The sequence below is a fragment of the Contarinia nasturtii genome, unplaced genomic scaffold, assembly GCF_009176525.2.
Source record: "Contarinia nasturtii isolate CC-2019 unplaced genomic scaffold, AAFC_CNas_1.1 Cnas_scaffold_4693, whole genome shotgun sequence".
NCBI lineage: Eukaryota > Metazoa > Arthropoda > Insecta > Diptera > Cecidomyiidae > Contarinia > Contarinia nasturtii.
In genome coordinates, this window is record NW_022201979.1 from 1 (window position 1) to 17,686 (window position 17,686).

At 34.4% G+C, this 17,686-nt stretch overlaps 3 protein-coding genes across 4 annotated transcripts; all 3 read right to left on the bottom strand.

Annotated features, from left to right (window-relative positions):
- Positions 1–6: 6 nt before the first annotated feature.
- LOC116351124 (serine protease nudel-like) lies at positions 7–4,815 on the bottom strand (the record flags this gene model as incomplete). Its single annotated transcript, XM_031783182.1, has 14 exons — positions 4,728–4,815; positions 3,749–4,552; positions 3,320–3,589; positions 2,926–3,108; positions 2,798–2,858; positions 2,599–2,738; positions 2,167–2,530; positions 2,023–2,101; positions 1,833–1,960; positions 1,407–1,767; positions 1,167–1,314; positions 929–1,083; positions 818–854; positions 7–746 (listed from the first exon to the last, which is right to left on the bottom strand). Coding segments are annotated over exons 1-14 (3,492 nt in total), but the record flags the coding sequence as incomplete, so codon positions are not given.
- A 946-nt stretch (positions 4,816–5,761) lies between these two features.
- LOC116351126 (facilitated trehalose transporter Tret1-2 homolog) lies at positions 5,762–11,644 on the bottom strand. The gene is made up of 12 exons (XM_031783185.1): positions 11,430–11,644; positions 8,805–8,896; positions 8,584–8,659; positions 8,419–8,496; positions 8,205–8,261; positions 8,012–8,069; positions 7,785–7,855; positions 7,656–7,698; positions 7,477–7,579; positions 6,709–7,409; positions 6,582–6,611; positions 5,762–6,469 (listed from the first exon to the last, which is right to left on the bottom strand). Exons 2-12 carry the CDS (start codon positions 8,886–8,888, stop codon positions 6,121–6,123), a joined length of 1,650 nt encoding a protein of 549 aa, XP_031639045.1. The 5' UTR covers positions 8,889–8,896; positions 11,430–11,644; the 3' UTR covers positions 5,762–6,120.
- Positions 11,645–13,482: 1,838 nt separating this feature from the next.
- LOC116351125 (facilitated trehalose transporter Tret1-like) lies at positions 13,483–17,443 on the bottom strand. Of its 2 annotated transcripts, none has more exons than XM_031783183.1 (12): positions 17,178–17,443; positions 16,164–16,360; positions 16,025–16,105; positions 15,854–15,904; positions 15,722–15,784; positions 15,611–15,635; positions 15,461–15,538; positions 15,252–15,365; positions 14,608–15,188; positions 14,487–14,516; positions 14,313–14,363; positions 13,483–14,242 (listed from the first exon to the last, which is right to left on the bottom strand). In XM_031783183.1, the coding sequence occupies exons 1-12, from the start codon at positions 17,247–17,249 to the stop codon at positions 13,903–13,905; spliced, it is 1,683 nt and encodes a 560-aa protein (XP_031639043.1). In that variant the 5' UTR covers positions 17,250–17,443; the 3' UTR covers positions 13,483–13,902. The 2 variants fall into 2 exon arrangements, with proteins under 2 accessions (XP_031639043.1, XP_031639044.1); XM_031783184.1 differs by having other exon boundaries at positions 17,174–17,443.
- Positions 17,444–17,686: the final 243 nt, after the last annotated feature.

A 17,686-nucleotide genomic window follows, 5' to 3' on the forward strand; every position in this document is an offset into this window, starting at 1 on the left:
TGAAGGGATGGGCTTCACGGTCACACGTGCTTCCGTTGTCGTGCGAACCGGCGCTACAGTGACAGGTGCTGACGTAGTCGTAGCAACCGGTTTCACAGTGTCAGGTGCTTCGGTTGTTAATACTTCTGTTGTCGAAGCGATCGGCCTCACGGCGGCAGATGCTTCTGTAGTTGTAGCGACAGTGGCTGGAGCTTTCGTGCTTGATTTCTTTTTCTGATCAAGTTGACCACGTGGTATATCCGAATTTCCGCCGCCTTCAGGAAGTTCATGGTCATCGGTTTTCTCTCTGCCAACTCTCTTCCTCGGTCTACCACCCGGGTGGAATGCACAATTCAATTCATCTTCGCCATTCAAACAATCGACTTGACCGTTACAAACAAATTCCTTTGAAATGCAGCGACCACTCCAAACACACGTGAAACCAGGACATTCACGTTTTGTAAAAGCGGCGGTTGTTCGAAGATCTGAATTGATCATTGTATTGATCCAGTCAATATACAAGGCGACACGTGTATAAACACCAGGTTCATTGCGTCGAGCACATCCCTCACCATGACTTACAATACCAGCAAGATAAAATTCGTTTGGATCCAAATTACTTCGGCATATTAATGGTCCTCCACTGTCGCCCTGGCATGCATCGTGGCCACCATCTTTTTCACCAGCACAAATCTCATTGCCACTGATGTCAACTGATGTCTTACAATTCTTCATTATTGGTACATTCACTTCTTCCAAATTGTCGGCTTAATACAAAAAAAAAAAAAAATGAAAAGATGAGAAACAATTCAGTAGAAAGATAATCATCCAAACTTACGACTCGATCCACCCTCGGATAATGCACCCCAGCCAACCTTCAAAAAGTCCACACATGAGTTAGAATAAATATTTCAACACCAGAAATGTTAGAAATCAAAATAATGCTTACAACAGTACAAGTGGTTCCCGGCGGTGGTCCGTCCATCCAATTCGGATCCATTTGATTGGTAACTCTTTCAGGAGATGGTAAACAAATTGGTCGTATCCATCGATTGAAATTCAATGGCTTTTCCATGCGGAACAGTGAGACATCGTTCAACATTTCTGGATGTTAAAAATGCATTATTTTTTTCATCAGTTAATTGAATGGGATGGGAAAATTATTGAAAAAAAAAAAATGAGATTACCAAATCGATCAAAACCATCATTTACAATAACAGCATCAACCTTTCGGATTTGAACCTCGGGCGCAAAACTATACCGACGAAGCAAACCAGCATGCACTTCATAGTAATGTCTACCCGCTTTCATCGCACAATGAGCAGCCGAAAGGATCTATTCAGAAGAACAGTTTTTTTTAATCAAACTTTTCAAATTTGCGGTGGATTTAAAATAATAAATTAGAAAAATTCCAAATAATAAATTACCCAAAACTCATTGAAAATCGTACCACCACAATGGAACTTTCCGTCCTTGTAAATGGCAACAATGTATGGCCAACTATGGGGTCCAGATCGGTCTCCGCCAACGATTCGTAGATATTCATCACGTTTGCGGCGCTCATTTTCATTTCGAATACGAAGATTCGGTAGATTCGACAACGGTTTTTTAATGCTACCACATTTCATCGGTGGACACTTGACTCGAATATGAATATCTCGTCCTTTTTGAGTGGGACAAGTATCCGAAAAGCGAATCCGATTCGATAAATGTTCCCTCTCATCGTGCGAAGACAATGAAATAAATTTGCCCGGCAATAGGCCCAAATGACTTTGAACTTCTGGAAATCTGGAAAATATGCGCGTTTTTTTTTTAAATAAATGAAGTAATCTTAAGAAATGTGAACAATTTACCCGGACAGTTCACCCATTTCGGATTCGCATGCGTCTTTGGCCCAATTCAAGGAATACTCACACACAGGATACCAACGTCCTCGGTAGTTTCGATATAAAACACCTTCGGTGTTCGGCACCATAAACGACTACAACCAAAAAGCAACGAAATCAGTATGAAAAATGATTAAAATTTGTCCTCTTCACATACCGTATGCAATCCAATGTGCTTGATAAGCATTGAACAATCCTCTTCGTCCTTTCCGTTCAAACAATCTGTGAAACCATCGCTGGAAAAATTGTTTTTTTTTTTTTTGTTATTTGAACCAAATTTGAATGAAAAAGACTTTCTTACCATTTCTGATCCAAAGTGAAACACATGGCGCCCAATGCGGTTTTCGAGTGTTGATAGTCGTCAGCATTGTTGTAGCACGAATATGAGTGTTTGTTGCAGCCAAAACATCCAATTTCATCGGCACCCAAAGGACAATCCAAATATCCGTCACAAATTTTATCGGAATTCAAGCGAGACACACATGAACACGATGTTTCATCGCTGGCGTCCAAGCAATCAACCACACCGTCACACCATTTTTCATTTATAACACATTGATGCGAATTTATACATGATGTTTCACCTTCTTTGCATGTATTAAACGGACTTATGGTGTTGTTCGGCACCATTTGATTCAGAAACGATATAAATGGTTGTCCGGAACCTATTTGATAGAGATTGAGAACATTAGAATTCCAAATCGAATGTTAATATCGAAAGAAAAACACAAACTCTGTTTGGCACTTTTTAGTTTCGACGATATTTTTGTGGTATTTTGAAATTGGTGCTTCGCTGAATGTGGACAATCATCCGATTCATCGGCTGGCGATTCGGATCGGGCTTGAAGTGGCGGACTTACGAGCTGAACAAAACTACGAAAGGAGATTCAAGGTGAAAAATATATTCGGTTTGATTTGTTTTATTCACTCACCCCATACCACTCGGTGACGTGGTTGCGAATTGCTGCGTATTTGAATTAACCAAAATAACTCCTGGAAAGGTAAAAAAAAAAACTGAAATAAAATTGTCTTAACTTTTTTTTTGATCGGAAAATCTTACGATTCGCACCGCCACCTGTAACCGGTGAAATAAACTGTTGCTGCGGCGCTATGAACTGTTGTTGGGGTAAAAACATACTTTGGCCAACTGGTACGGTCTGCACTGATTGTAGATGCTGGCAATGTGGGAACATGCATACGGGAGTCGAAATTGGATTGGAACGCACAAATACTGGCCCAACAGCTATCAAATCAATTCAGACGATATCAATGAATTAATGAATTCGGGAAAAAAGTGTTCTAATTAATGCAACTAAATGTTGTTGTTCGCACCAAAAAAATAAATAATAAATATTTGAAACCAAATTTGCAATTTCTCAGCACATTCATTGAATAACGCAATTATGCAACAATAACAAATTTAAATTGGATCGTCAATCGAAAGGTCAACATACCACCTATGGGACTAAATTGTTGCTGTATTTGCTGCTGCGGTTGCAGTTTTTGCTGCGGTTGCTGCTGTTGTTGTGGTGGTGATGGGAAATTTTGATTTGTATTTGGTATTTGGTTTTGGAAATTCTGGTTATTATAAGGTTGAACGTTGTTCGTGACAAATCCGCTTGATGTGGGTCCAGGCAAATTGCCGCCTGAAGCCGATTGATCCGAGTGTGCATTTTGACTACGGATTAACTGTTCACACAACTGCATAATTTGACCATTTTGGTCTATGTATGATAAAAAAGATTAATAAAAATATTTCGGACTCAGTGTTTCGTTAAAATTTGCGATCCGACGCTAAAAGACTATCTTTCCTTGAGATTTTTTGTTTTTATAAATTGTTAAAAATTAAGCCTTCTTCTGGATTAAAACTGTCAAACACTTACCACCAACATTTAGATTTTTCAGCTGATTGATTTTCTCATTATCACGAAACGTAGCATGTGATGATTGTAAGCGACTTGGATGAAAATTCGGAGCTAACAAACGATCCGGTGCTGGTGGTCTTGGCATTTTTTGTGGTGATTTTGGTGTATCATCAACATTCCATAAATTCATTCGTTTTTTATCTAATTCTTCATGAATGCGTGGAAAATGTGTAAACGATTTCATATTATGTGGCACTTTTTCTTCTTGATTCACTTCATTAAGAGGTTCTCCAACTGGTTCCGGCCACGGCGGCAATGGTAATTCGCGCTGAACAATTTCTTGATGAACGGTTTGAAAATCTTGATCACCTTCACCGAGCGTTTTAATCTCGTGATTAATCGCTTCACTTATTTTAACCATTTCATTGAAATATTTGTCACATTCACGTTTGTCGGCACTGGACTTTTTACAGAGCTGATATTGCACTTTTAACTGTTGTAAATTTTCGGTCAATCGTTTTGTTCTTAAACCTTTTTGTTGCACGGGTATTTCGAAGTGGACGGGATCAACCGACGAAAATCGCTTTTGACGGTGTCCAAATTCACTTCTTTGGCCATCGAATTTACGCACTTGATTGACATTATTGAAGTCAACTTTTTCAATCGTCGATCTTTTAAGACGCTCTTTTGTTTCAACCATTTCAACATTGTTCAGTAAGAAAAACAGCACTAGCACAAAACAAATGCACAAACTTCCAATGATGAATAAAATTCGCTTCGTTCCTGCCGATCGAACGTTGCATATTAGCAACTGCTCGTTATCTATTTTTAAGAAAGAAACAAACAGAAATTTGAGAAGGAAAATCGTTGAAAAAGAAAAACACTTTTGAAAGACTTTAAAAATTTGGACAAAACTTTCAAAAAATCTCGAATTTAATCCAAAAATCACCAAAGAAAGGAAAAAATATTCAATTTAATAACGAAAAAAAAAAATTACCATTTGATTGAGACGCTTTCATTATTTCTGTCTCTATCACTGTTAATTTAATGAATTGGCACCGATCACCAAAGTAAATGTTAAATCGTCACTGGTTTTGAAGCAAATGTGAAGCCTATCAAGTTGCAGATTATTAATTAAACCATAATTCCTCGTATTTTTGTGCTGCATCAGCAAATGTGACTCGAAGCAAACATTTGAAAAGTAAGAAACCAAAGTAACATGACACTTTTGATTACGCGTCAATAATGCTGATTGCAAAAATGTTTGAATACACAAATCACTTTTTTTCTTTGAACAATTCCAAAGTTTATGTTCATATTGATTTGCTTGGAATTTTTAGGCCACTGATAGCCAATGCATACGTAAAGCAAAACAAGTGATCGTTTTTATTTTGAAAAGTGCACGCACTCAAAACCCAATTCGATTTTGATGCGTGTTACAGTCTTTGGACTTCTTTTTATTGCGTTGATAATGGCTTTTTTTTGGGGCAATTCATAAAGTAACCCAAAAATGCATTCCAAAAAAAGTATAAATTTCGGAAAGACAAGACAATGCGAGAAAAAATCACATCATGTGCTCAGGCATGGCATCAAATTCTTCGCCGTAAAAAGTGATTCGCAGAAGCACCGATTGCGAGTATGTACAGTACTACTCAAAAGTTTTAGAACAAAAATAAAAAAATACATTTTTTTCGATATATTACATCATTTATTAACAAAAACCTTCGTTTATTTGCTTTAATTTTTGTAATTATATAGCAACGTTAAACGTATAAAATTAATGCAAATAAACAAATGTTTGTTAATGAATGATATATAAAAAAATGTATTTTTGTATTTTGTTCTAATATTTTTGAGCAGTACTGTACGAATTGACATTTGAGTAAATTTATATGAATGAACATCGAAATAGAGCGAGCGATATCTTTTGTTCTGCATTTTTCCTTTCATAAATTCAATCGTATCCAAATGAAACCAGTAAGCTCATTAATTTAAATAAATTGTCTGCAATTGGATCGTCTGCTTTATTTTGTGTTAAATCGATCAAATTTCAAAACAATGTTTGTCTTTATTTTGTATGAAAAAAAAAAAGTTATTTTGAATATATATAAATAGTGGTATATGTGTGTTATCAAGAGTCAACAAATGACAATTTTTATTGTGTGAACGCATTCACCATTCTATTACCTTAGGTCATTGGCATATATATATATATATATATATATATAACAAACGAAATGTTTGAGAAAATCTCCAAACAAATGTTGAAAAAAAAAACTTGTCGTTACTATCTAAAAAAATCTATAAAAATTGCATATTTTCTGTTTCTAAACTGTCTTAAACTATCTAACTTGAAAAGTTAAAAAAAATCCATAATTATCACAGCTATGTTAATTATTCGGTTTAAATTGTTCGTCAATGCCAACAATTGAACTGGATCTCGTTGGCATTTCATTGCTTTCTTTTACGTTCGCATCTGGATACATCTGGTCAATTTTACGATCGGTTATTTTCTTCGAATTGTCCGCAAAATGCATTTCAATGTCCTCCAATGTGCGATTTTCAGTTTCCGGCAATATTTTGTACATCGATATCAAACCAAATACAATCATAATGCAGTTGAACAAAGCTACGCCCGGCATGGATAGCGTTGTGTCCAAACTATAGAACGTTTTTGTTGAAACGAAGCTAAGCACATAGCTCAATGCAGCAGTAAGTCCTGTGGCCATTCCACGCGTTCTTGAAATTATATAAAAATTGTAATAAAAAGTTGACATTTTGAAAAAAGTTCGAGTAACACATTGAAGGTCAAAAGAACGGGAAAAAAGGCCGATTTTTTTTATTAACTTACTTGTATGGAAACACTTCCGAAATCATTTGCCTGCAAGAAGCGAAAAAAACGAATTTTAAATGAAACTTGAAAGTGACACAAACAGTAAATGTGAAATATCATAAAAATAAAACTGAAAAAAACTGACCATGGCATCGCGTTTATACCACAATACATGCAGAAATTGGTGACTATGATGCAGAAAAACGGTATGTAACCAAGTGTTTTGTTTTCTAATGCAAAGTTTGGAGTAAGATCCGGAAACGAAGTGTATCCATTTGGCAAGATTAAAAATCCATATGCGCAAAGTGTCACGGCACTCAAAAGCAGCAGTGTCATCATTGTTAAGTACAGATATCGCTTTCCAGTGAAACGAATCAAACACAAAAATGAAATATTGCCCAGGTTATTGACATATGACAGCACAGCCGCCGCTTGATCAGGTTCCATTGGTACATTGTAGGCTTTCAAAATTTGTACAATATACGATGACATGCTGAAAGTTGACACAAATGATGATATAACGAACAGGATCATCACAATGGTAAACGGCTTGAGTGTTGGTTTTCGCTTTAATTCTTGAAGTCTTTCGTAGAATGTTGGCAATGGATGACTACATTTTAGATCTTTTTTGATACACACTTCGCACGACTTGTAACGTTCGCTGTAGCGTTGTAGCTCTTGGAACTCTTGATTCACCGATTCTTTGTGAACCCAGCCACGCAACCACCGAAGACTTTTCAATGCGTCTTCTTGGCGGTTTCTGGAAAGTAGCCAGAGTGGAGTTTCGGGCACTATACTAAGCGCGATTGTTGTAAATATTGGGACAATCATACAAACAAGACCCACCTTCGGAACAGAATAAAGAGAAAAGAATAAAATTGCTTTCTTTGTAATATAACGTAAAATAATCTACCATCCGCCAAGGCATCAATGTGTTCAAAGTGGCAACCAAAATCATTCCAAGTGACCAACCAACGTGTGTGTAAGCGACCATCACGCCTCTAAATGTCGGTTCGCTGATCGCATCGATAATTATAGCCATTATTTGTCATATCTAAATCGAATTTTATTTGAATTGAAGTAAAAATTTACCAAATTTCCCCAACATAAGTGATGATCGGTGATTCCATCAATCCTTAAAAAGTAAAATAGCGTGGTGTAACAAATGTAAGAGTGTAAAAATGGTCGAATTTCATAATCAGAAAGTTCAAAAGCACTCACCAGCACCTAGACCAAGTAAAATGCTGGCAATGAAAATATGAAAAGTGTTTGAGGCAGTATACATCATAAACCTTTAATTAAAATTAAAATCTCTATTATTAAAGACAATCAATTTTGATTTTGAAAAACACATTTTGTGACACTCCGTGTCAAACCTTGAAAAACGTTCGATTTTTTTTTCTTCATGGAATTAAGTTGAAAATGATTGATATTATAAAAAAACTCACCAGGCGATCACGAGTGGAACGTTCACGATCATCATCGCAAATTTTCGACCCAGTGCGTCTAAAAATTGGCGGAAGAAAAAAATGTGTGTTATCTTTCATTGAAGTCAATTCAGATATAATTTAATTGACATTTAATAAAAAAAAGTGCTTCATGTGCCTATACGAGGTGCGAAAACTTATCATTTATGCGTACCAGTGATAAGCGCTGAAAAAATACTTCCGCAAATTTCGAAAACAAACCCAATGCTTGCTAGTAATAAAAAAAAATCAAGAGACTCGTTTTAGTCAAAGTTTTTTTCTAATAATTTAGATTTTCAATCAAACCAATTCAATCAATCAGTCGAATAAATATTTTAGATGCATTTAAATTGGTTGATTTTGTTTAGTTTTTCAATTGAAATATTTACCCAACCAAGATGCCTCAACTGCCGTAACGGAGAGTGTTTCGTTTAAATTGTGTTTATTGGTTAGGCCGGTGAGAGCAGCTATAAAAAATAATAAAAATATAAAATAATAAATTAGAAAGACCTATTATTTAAACACGATTTAACTGACCTATGAAGGTCACTAACCTATTATTAAGAAGGGGAAAGCGTGACAACAGCCCATATCAAATAACAGCAAATTTTCGGCTGTTGTTGCGATAAACTATTCAAATGAACAAAATCAAATAGAATTCAATTTTTTACTGTTAAATCTGAAAAATATGACCTTGAGTCTGAAAGAATGTCATTTGGTCTGGCTCAGCCAGTCGTTCTTACATTCGGGTCGTTGTTTCAAAACAAAATCTCACCTGAGCGGCGAATCGCCGAAATTTGTCCACCTTTTCCCTCCCATCTCTCTTGCTTTGTTTCTCACTTTTTATATCGATCGACATTGTTCTCACTGTACAATGAAATAAACAGATTTATTACACAAAACTTGTTTATTGAATTAAAATCTCTATTATTAGAGCGTGAACAGCATTCCAGTTTATGAATTTGAATGATTGATGTGCGGCAAATTAGATTGATCACTATGTTGATTTGTTTAGAATGATAAAAGTTGGCTTTTAGTCTGGCGTTGAATGCCCAACAATGGATGGCATGACAATGAATCTTTGTTAAATCGGAAACGATTTTTTTTCTATTCTTTTGTTCGGTTTTGCGTTATCTGAAATTCCATTTTAATTGCATTTTTATCTGAAATATTTTCATTGCAGAACAATCTTGCACATCATGACATTTAAAACCGAACGCTTAGATACGTTTTAACGGCCATTTGATAAGATACATAGAAACATGTAAAAAAACATGTTAGGAAATTTGAACGTCAATCGTTTTATGGTCGCGGTTCGCCAAACCATAAACGTATGCAATAATTCCATATGGGATATTTGAAGAGAATAAATCGTAATTGAAATAAAGAGTCTTACGGGAGTAAGACGAACTTTTCCGCACGGTGGTAGTTGCGTATTTTATTAAGAAAGTTCAAAATAATATTTGCTCGATTCTTCAAGTCTTTCAAGCGGCGTAAAGTTCGAGACCAAAAAATATTTTTCAACTTTGGCAACGAAATATTCTTTAATTTAATAGCAGAAGTAGCCAAGAAAAGATTTTTCACACTTTCATGATGAACCCATTTGTACGACATTTGAAAGTATTCTATTTTCCAACAAAATACTATAAAAATATGTCTGACGTTAATTTTGCCATAAAGATTATTTTTGAAACACTTTTCATAACTAAAGTCACAACAAATTTGGATTTTTGTATGGGAGCCATGTCTGTATGCTACCTTAATGGCGTGAAACTTTGCACAGGTTATTTTTTTCACAAATAACATTCGGAGGGTTTGGAGAAATTTCAACCAAAATCAAGAGTACCTCCCATACAAAATATTCGTTTTTGAGCCAATTGAAAATTTTGTATGGGAGGTACCCCTTATTTTAATTGAAATCTCTTCAAATTTTCAGAATGTTATTTTTTTGTGTAAAAAATAGTCTGTGCAAAGTTTCACGTCATTAAGGTAGCATACAGGCATGGCTCCCATACAAAAATCCAAATTTTTTGTGATTTTTTCAAGGAAACTGTATTAAAAATTGATTGTATCTCAAAACTAACGTCGGATTCGGTTTTCTCGTGCCAAAAAACCCCCCAATACATATTTTTGAGTGTTTAAGTCTACATTAAGTATGACTTTTGGACGAAAATTGGACTCTTTTTCATAGGTATCACTCCAGGCATGGAATTTTTTTCCATCAACCAAAGTCGCTCAAAATCTGATGATTTCTATTCCTGGGGACCCCCAATCATCCCGTGAAGTCAGATTTTAAATAACTTTTCTGGGGGGTGAGATAATCGATGGACAAATTTTGCGTACGGCGGACAACGTACGACGTACGACGTACGACGTACGACGTACGACGTACGACGTGGAACAGACCCACAACAACCATGCTCAAAACGGCCTGATTCGGGTTCTCTGACCTCAGAAACGTCCAGAAAACATGTTTTTGAGATGTCGTAAATTTTGACCCATTACAATACTTTCCCCTTTCACACTATGTGTGTGCGGAAAAGTAACATCAATTTTGATTTAGATAGATAAGCACGTGATAGGTGCGTGAAAAAGGGAAGCCCAACTAAATGATTTGCCGTGTTGCGACGATGTTACACAATTTTTTCCATATCCTTGTTTTAAAACTATGCGTTGAACATGAAAGCATGATAAATACACGTGAAATATCTCCAAAATGAGACGTAATGAAAGAATGGGCTAACATTTTGTAGCCAACTTTATGTGGAAGCTCATGGACTTAAGGGTTTCGAACGGATCAATACACATATCCTCATCACATTTTACAAATTTCATGTGATTTGATTCTTATCTCTCTCACACTTGGTGGTGACGAAGACCCTTTTAAATGATTCTCTGATTGACGTGCTTATTATTATGAGTCTTGGCTTTTGAGTATGATTTTATAGTTCAATCGCTTTGAGTGCTCTTCGGCAAGGAGCTCTTCTTCCAATCTTTGGGCAAATATTAGAAAAAAAGAAAGAAAATGTGCAAGAAAGAATGCGCAAAAACGACGTATTCCAAGCAACGATTTTTTTTAGCATTGCTACATATTTTTTTTACAAACACTGACTGATTGCACTGTACATCACAATTTTTATGGTAAACAAATAACACTTGAGTAAAATAAACAAATGCTTACGCCATTTATTTTTGGATATAAATTTTGGTGCTATTATAGACATTCGGTGATTATTTGAAAAAAAAATCGTCGGATCAATGAACTTTTGCTAAAATTTCATTGAGTTCAGAATATTTTTTTATGAAATTTATGATGTGGGTGAAATTGCAAAAAGTGTTTCGATAAAAAAAAGAGATTAAAATCCAAATTAAATCTCATAAAATCCACACAATTACTCACAATTTTGATGAAAAGTATTTTTTTTTAAATTGTCGTTTTTTTTTCGAAGTCACTCGTGTCCAGTTGTTCCACTTCAAAGTGCTTCGAATGAAAAACAAAGCAAGACTAAATGTGTAAGTTTCGCGTCTCGTTGCAAATGTTGTCTTGCTCGCAAATTATTTCCAGTTGATTCCAGTTATTTTTGTAACAGCAAAAAAAAATATGATGCACTGCACTGTTTTGATTTTTATTGAGCGATCAATATTATTAATAAAACGAGACAAGTATTGATGATTTCAAAACAAACTCCTCTCTAGACTCTTATTATTTAAATTATCAAAGATTCCGATGATGAAACTTTATCCTATTGAGAACTAAACAATTAGTCGGAATACAATTATGATGCTACATAAACGCTTGAATCGTCACGTTGATTGGCAGAATATTTAGAAACCGTTGTAAATTTACTTTTCTTCTGATTTGCATTAAATTTCGCTGCGATATGAGAATTTACGCAAAATGCTGTACGGTTTGCAGAAAAATCCGTTTTTTTTTAAAGTTTATGCTATTTTGTTCATTAAATTAAATTCGATTCCAATTAAAGCAACACAATTTCAACAACAATTTATTTATCGATCAAAATGATTCAATTCAATTGAATTGGTATCAGTTCTGTTCTGATTTTAGTTTGTATTAACCCAGTTAATCAGCAATAATTTTAACGATCCGCACCAACGCACAGTTTACACTCGATTAAAATTGGGCTCATTTAAAATGGCCATTAATTTATAGAATAAAGTTTCACATTCAAAAAAAAAAATTTACGCAAAAAACAGTAAAAGTGACAATGAATCGAGAAAAAAAAACTGATAACGAGCAGGGGAAAAACAAGTATACAAAAGTGGGCATACAAAAATGGCACTACTTTGAAGGCCAAAACGAACGATAAATGTGAATGGGTTAAGACAAAAAAAAAACGCTGAAACGCCTTTAAATGAATATGCATGACAGCATCTCTGTTAGTGAGATTGACTAGACATTCAATTTGCCATGCACTTGACTATAAAAATAAGAGCCGTAATCGGTTCGTATACACCGAAAAAAAATGAGTTATGAAAATGGTCAACCGATGGTTTATGATAACGAATATTCAATTGGAATTGCCCTCTCAATGAGAAATTCTCACATTTACGGAAAGAGCACAGAAAGAGCTCTTACTTCACTTTCCTAATAAATAAATAAACAAATAAAAATAAGTTCTTCCCTAGTGAATCGAGCCCAGTGACAGTTCACTGACTTTTCACTGTTTGAGTCGAAGCCTGATCATGCCCGTAACTAACAACACCTCTAATGCGTATTCCGAGTACTAATCGAAGTTTGTGACAATATTGCCGTCAAATTTTGGCAAAATCATAATGAATCGATTAAAATGCGTTAAATTAATTCTCCTTCTAGGTCCAACATCGATCACTATCTACTAACTGGAAGATCCAGTTGAAATGTATCTAGACAATTTCTTATCGGTGTCTTCGTTATTTACATAAGGTTCGATGTCTAAATATTAATTTATCACCATAAAGATACGTTGCAATTCGTTGGTATAGCCTAAACTCTATAAAAAATATTGACGCAAAACACAGCGGTTCATTCAATAATAATTTTCGTAAGGTGTTGTTGATTAAAACCGGTTTCATTGAAAAGCGAACGTAAGTCGAATTAAAATTTAGCATCAAATGAATTTCATTCATGCCAAAACCACGCATTTTTCAATACAATTTCTAGTTATTTGAATAGAAGAAGAGAGAGAACAAAAAGTGAAAGAATTCAGAGAAAACCGGAAGAGACAAAGTTTTGAGTATCAGTTCATGAACAGTCAATTAATTCCCATTGATGACATTGAAAAATGAAATTATTCAACAACTAACGAGTGAAGTACCTTTTACAATCGCATTCACCGTGTCATTTCTATATAGCTACTTAACAATCAATGCCCATTCATTGCATTGCACAATTGTTCGACGCAGAAACAATTGTTAATTTCTTTCAAACGCTAAAAAGGCGGTAATAAACGTCATTTGGGTTGTTTTTATAAGCTAAAAAGCAAAAATTTATTATACATTGTCACAAAAATATACTTAATCTAGCAAATTAAGTCTAGTCTACTTCAATTATCACAGTGAAATTCTAAAATAAAGCATTTTTTCTCTTTGCAACATAGTTGGTATCAGAATCCATTCATTAAACTGCCATTGTTTTATCGGGCACCAAGTCGAAACGTGATTGACATAAAGGCGTAATTGTAGTTTTTCGAAAAAAATTGACTGAGAATTTTCTATTTTTTTCGTTTATTACACTCCCGCTTCAATTGGGCTTTAATCGTTTTCAGAATTTTGATGGTGATTGAGTAAAAACCAATTTTTTTGAAACTTTAAGATCTTTCTCTTGAATCAAAATTCATTTAGCTCTAGACTATATTGCTTAAATTCAGTGTGTTCTAACTTTTCTCTGGAAATATATGATTACCAATGCCATTGCCGTAGTTTATTCGCAACTCATCATTTTTAATGGCTGAAATTTGTTTGAGTTGTATTTCAGCGTTGTTTTTATCATAGTCGTTTTGTTGTGTGCACATCGGTGCAATAGTACGATCCGTGATTTTCTTCGAATTGTCGGCAAAATGTAACTCAATCTCTTCGAGTGTGCGATTTTCAGTTTCCGGTAAAATGTTATACATTAGTACCAAACCAAACGCAATTATAATGCAGTTGAAAAACGCAACACCGGGCAGTGAAAATGCTGTCTCCAAGTTGTAATAAGTTTTGATTGAAATGAAACTAAAAAATTGAAAAAAAAAAAAAATCAGAAAAGAGATTCAAATCGCTGTTGTTTTTATTTAATTAATACCTTAGCACATAGTTCAATGCAGCAGTAAGTCCTGTTGATATTGCTCTCGTTCTTTTTTGAAATTATTTAAAAATTGTAATAAAAAGTTGACATTTTGAAAAAAGTTCGAACTTAATTCGTTTCACATTGAAAGTAAAAAAAACGGGGAAAAAAGTCTGATTTTTATTAACTTACTTGTACGGGAATACCTCCGACAGCATTTGCCTGCAAGAATCAACATTTTGAATGAGATTTTCTCAAAGTTGAACATGACACAAACAGCAAATATGAAAATAATTTTTTTCAGTGAAATTACCATGGCATGATATTGACACCGCAGAACGAACAAAAACTCCAAATAAGAATGCAAACAAATGGAATGTATCCGTTTTCTTTGTTATCTAATGAAAACTTGGGCGATTCAAACGAATTATAGCCAGTAGGTAAAATCCAAAATCCATAGCCCGAAACGATGGCAGAGCACAAAAGCACGATCATAAGCATTGTGAGATACAATCTCCGTTTCCCAATGAATCGAATCAAGACCAAAAAGATGACATTCCCCAAATTATTTGCCCCCGCTAAATAAGCCGCCGCTTGATCTTCTTGCATTGGGATGTCGTATGCTTTGAATATCTTAACGATAAATGGTGTCATTGCAAATATGCCAGAAAATAGTGCAATCATGAATAAGCAAATGACAATGAAGAATGGCTTGAGCGTTTGTTTTCGTTTGAGCTCTTTCAATTTTTCAAAGAGAGTCGGTGGCGGATGATAACATTCTTGATTTTGTTTGATACATTCACCGCATGATTTGTAACGTTCTGAATAACGTTGCAACGACCGAAGCTCATCAGCTACTGCCTCTTTTGGCACCCATCCACGCAGCCAGGCTAACTAAAACGCACCATGATTGTGAAGAGAATAAAAAATCATATTGCAATAAAAAAATGAATTTACCGATTTTTCTGCCTCATTTACACGATTTTTAGAAAGTAACCAATGGGGTGTCTCTGGCACAAACAAAAGAGCAATTGCAGTCAAAATGGGTAACGTCATACAAATTAAGGCAACCTAATTGACGATTAATTATTAATCAAACCAATATTTCAAAATTTTGTAAAAAGATATAAACAACATGCAAACAATAAACGAAGAAATAAATTTACCATACGCCAAGGCATCAATGTATTCAACACCGAAACAAAAAGCATTCCAAGCGTCCATCCGACGTGGGTATATGCGATCTGGTTTAAAAAGAGGAAAAAACAACACACATTTTAGAAGAAAATCAATCACCAAAAAAAAAAAGAAATTACCATTATCCCTCTGAATTTCGGCTCACTGCGATTTTACGATTTTAAGAATGATAAATGACATAATATTTTATCGAAATGGAAAAATATTTTAGAAGGCAAAAAAAGACATACCAAACTTCGGCCACATATAATATAACCGGCGATTCCATAAGCCCAGCACCGAGGCCCAGCAATCTTTTAATGAAAAGAATGGATTAAATGGATTTTTTTTATATTTCTATTAATTCCTAAAGGATTTCTTACGAATTGGCCACAAAAATGTCCGAAACGCTGCTTGCGTTGTACATCATGAACCTACAAAAATTTTATTTTGAAAAACAAATTTATTTATTGCGAAAGGTACTTCGTGTCAAACCTTTAAAAAATGTCGATTTTTTTTGATGGAGTTGAAAATTATTGATTTAAAAAACTCACCATCCAATTACAATCGGTATATTCACGATCATCATGGACGTTTTTCGTCCCAATACGTCTGTAAATAATGCTGATAAAATGCTAAAAAAATAAAAAAATATTTACATTTTTATATTTATATATCCATTTTTTTATATACCTTCCAATAGGCTCAGTAACGTAACCGATACTACCCATCCAACTGGCCTGAACTGATGAAAAGAACAGTTTTTCATCAAGATTATGACGATTTTTACTCTTTCCCGTGTTATCCAATGCAGCTATCACCAAAAATGGGAAAAAATTGCACAGACCCATATCAAATTGCAGCATATTTTCGACGGTGGTGGCCACAAACTATTGAGCAAATAGCAAATTGATTGCTTTAATTTACCAAATTTTAACGAAGCAAAGATGATTTTTTTTTTTTTTTGAATATTTTGAAGGAAATTTGAATACGCTTTGAGACAATAATATTGAAAATAAACAATCGATTTCCCATCATAATAACATCATTTTTCCCGACTTGCGTCTTTTTGTCGTCCCTTTTTTACACATTATATTGCATTCATATTCATACATATTATCAAGCTGAAACAAATCGACACAAGACGCAAAGTATGCGGCAACATTTTAATGCTATCGTCAGCTCTTCCGTCAATGTATATTTTTAAAATAAGTATGTAAATTACATATTCACTCATCAGACTGATGTTGCTCGTTATTTTTTTGTTTTGTTTTGTTTTAAATGATGCCAGTGATGCACACAAACGTTTTAAAATACGCAATTTCCTTGACAATTGACTCGTTGATTGATTCAAGTGCACAACTTGCCAAGTGCAAAAGACTGAGAGTGAACGACTTTTTTTCAAATGTTTCGTATCACATGTTCGAATGAAAAAGCAACTTTTTGATGTTGAGAACATGAGACGGGAGGAATCGTTTTAAATTAATTCTCCTTATGACGCTCTCCCCTCGTCGACGGCCTCTCCTGTCAAAAATAATCTTATATCATTTGGATTTGAATTGCATATGTTAACGACAGCAGATGAAAATTAATTTCAATTCATTGAATTATTCTTCCTCGTTGCACTCAAGGTTTGATGGTTGAAAATTTTGTCTCAAATTTTATTCAATTTTAAATGCAAATAAGTTCGAAATGAAAAGCACCTGCCTGTGACAAATACCGTCGAAAATAATTGACATTTTTCATGCTGTTTATCTCACTATCCGAATCACATGACATTTTGTCAATTGTTTTAATAAATATCAATCAAGTTTTAAATCAGTAATAAATCATCCAAATAACACTTCATAAATTCATCAAACGTCGAACACAATAATAGTACACTGTCATCTGATTAATAAATGCGCAAAATCAATCATCATGCATTTTCTAAATTTACATCACTTTGTCACATTTGGATTTGACTCAATTGATGTGAGTATGCAACGTTGAAATTATTGTTTATGACAATAAAAAATAATATTTATTTATATGGCACTATTTCTGTCGATGTGTACAACAGGTTATTGTCGATTTTAAATTAAAATCCAACTTTGAATCAACTAATTAAATGAAAAGCATAATCGCAACCGTTCAACATCTAACTGATTTGTTGCAAAATCTTTTGTCTCCTTTTATACGGTTTATGTAGCCACAATTCGGCCCAACATTCGTTC

What these genes read in the sequence shown, in the direction of transcription:
- LOC116351126 (XM_031783185.1), bottom strand. Translation starts at nt 8,888, where the DNA reads ATGTCGATCGATATAAAAAGTGAGAAACAAAGCAAGAGAGATGGGAGG. An exon ending in TTCGGCGATTCGCCGCTCAG is followed by an intron (nt 8,660 to 8,804) that starts GTGAGATTTTGT and finishes TCATTTGAATAG; the next exon opens with TTTATCGCAACAACAGCCGA. An exon ending in ACTTATGTTGGGGAAATTTG is followed by an intron (nt 7,580 to 7,655) that starts GTAAATTTTTAC and finishes CGATGCGATCAG; the next exon opens with CGAACCGACATTTAGAGGCG.
- LOC116351125 (XM_031783183.1), bottom strand. Translation starts at nt 17,249, where the DNA reads ATGTCATGTGATTCGGATAGTGAGATAAACAGCATGAAAAATGTCAAT. An exon ending in CATTGATGCCTTGGCGTATG is followed by an intron (nt 15,366 to 15,460) that starts GTAAATTTATTT and finishes ATCGTCAATTAG; the next exon opens with GTTGCCTTAATTTGTATGAC. An exon ending in GGTGTCAATATCATGCCATG is followed by an intron (nt 14,517 to 14,607) that starts GTAATTTCACTG and finishes TGATTCTTGCAG; the next exon opens with GCAAATGCTGTCGGAGGTAT.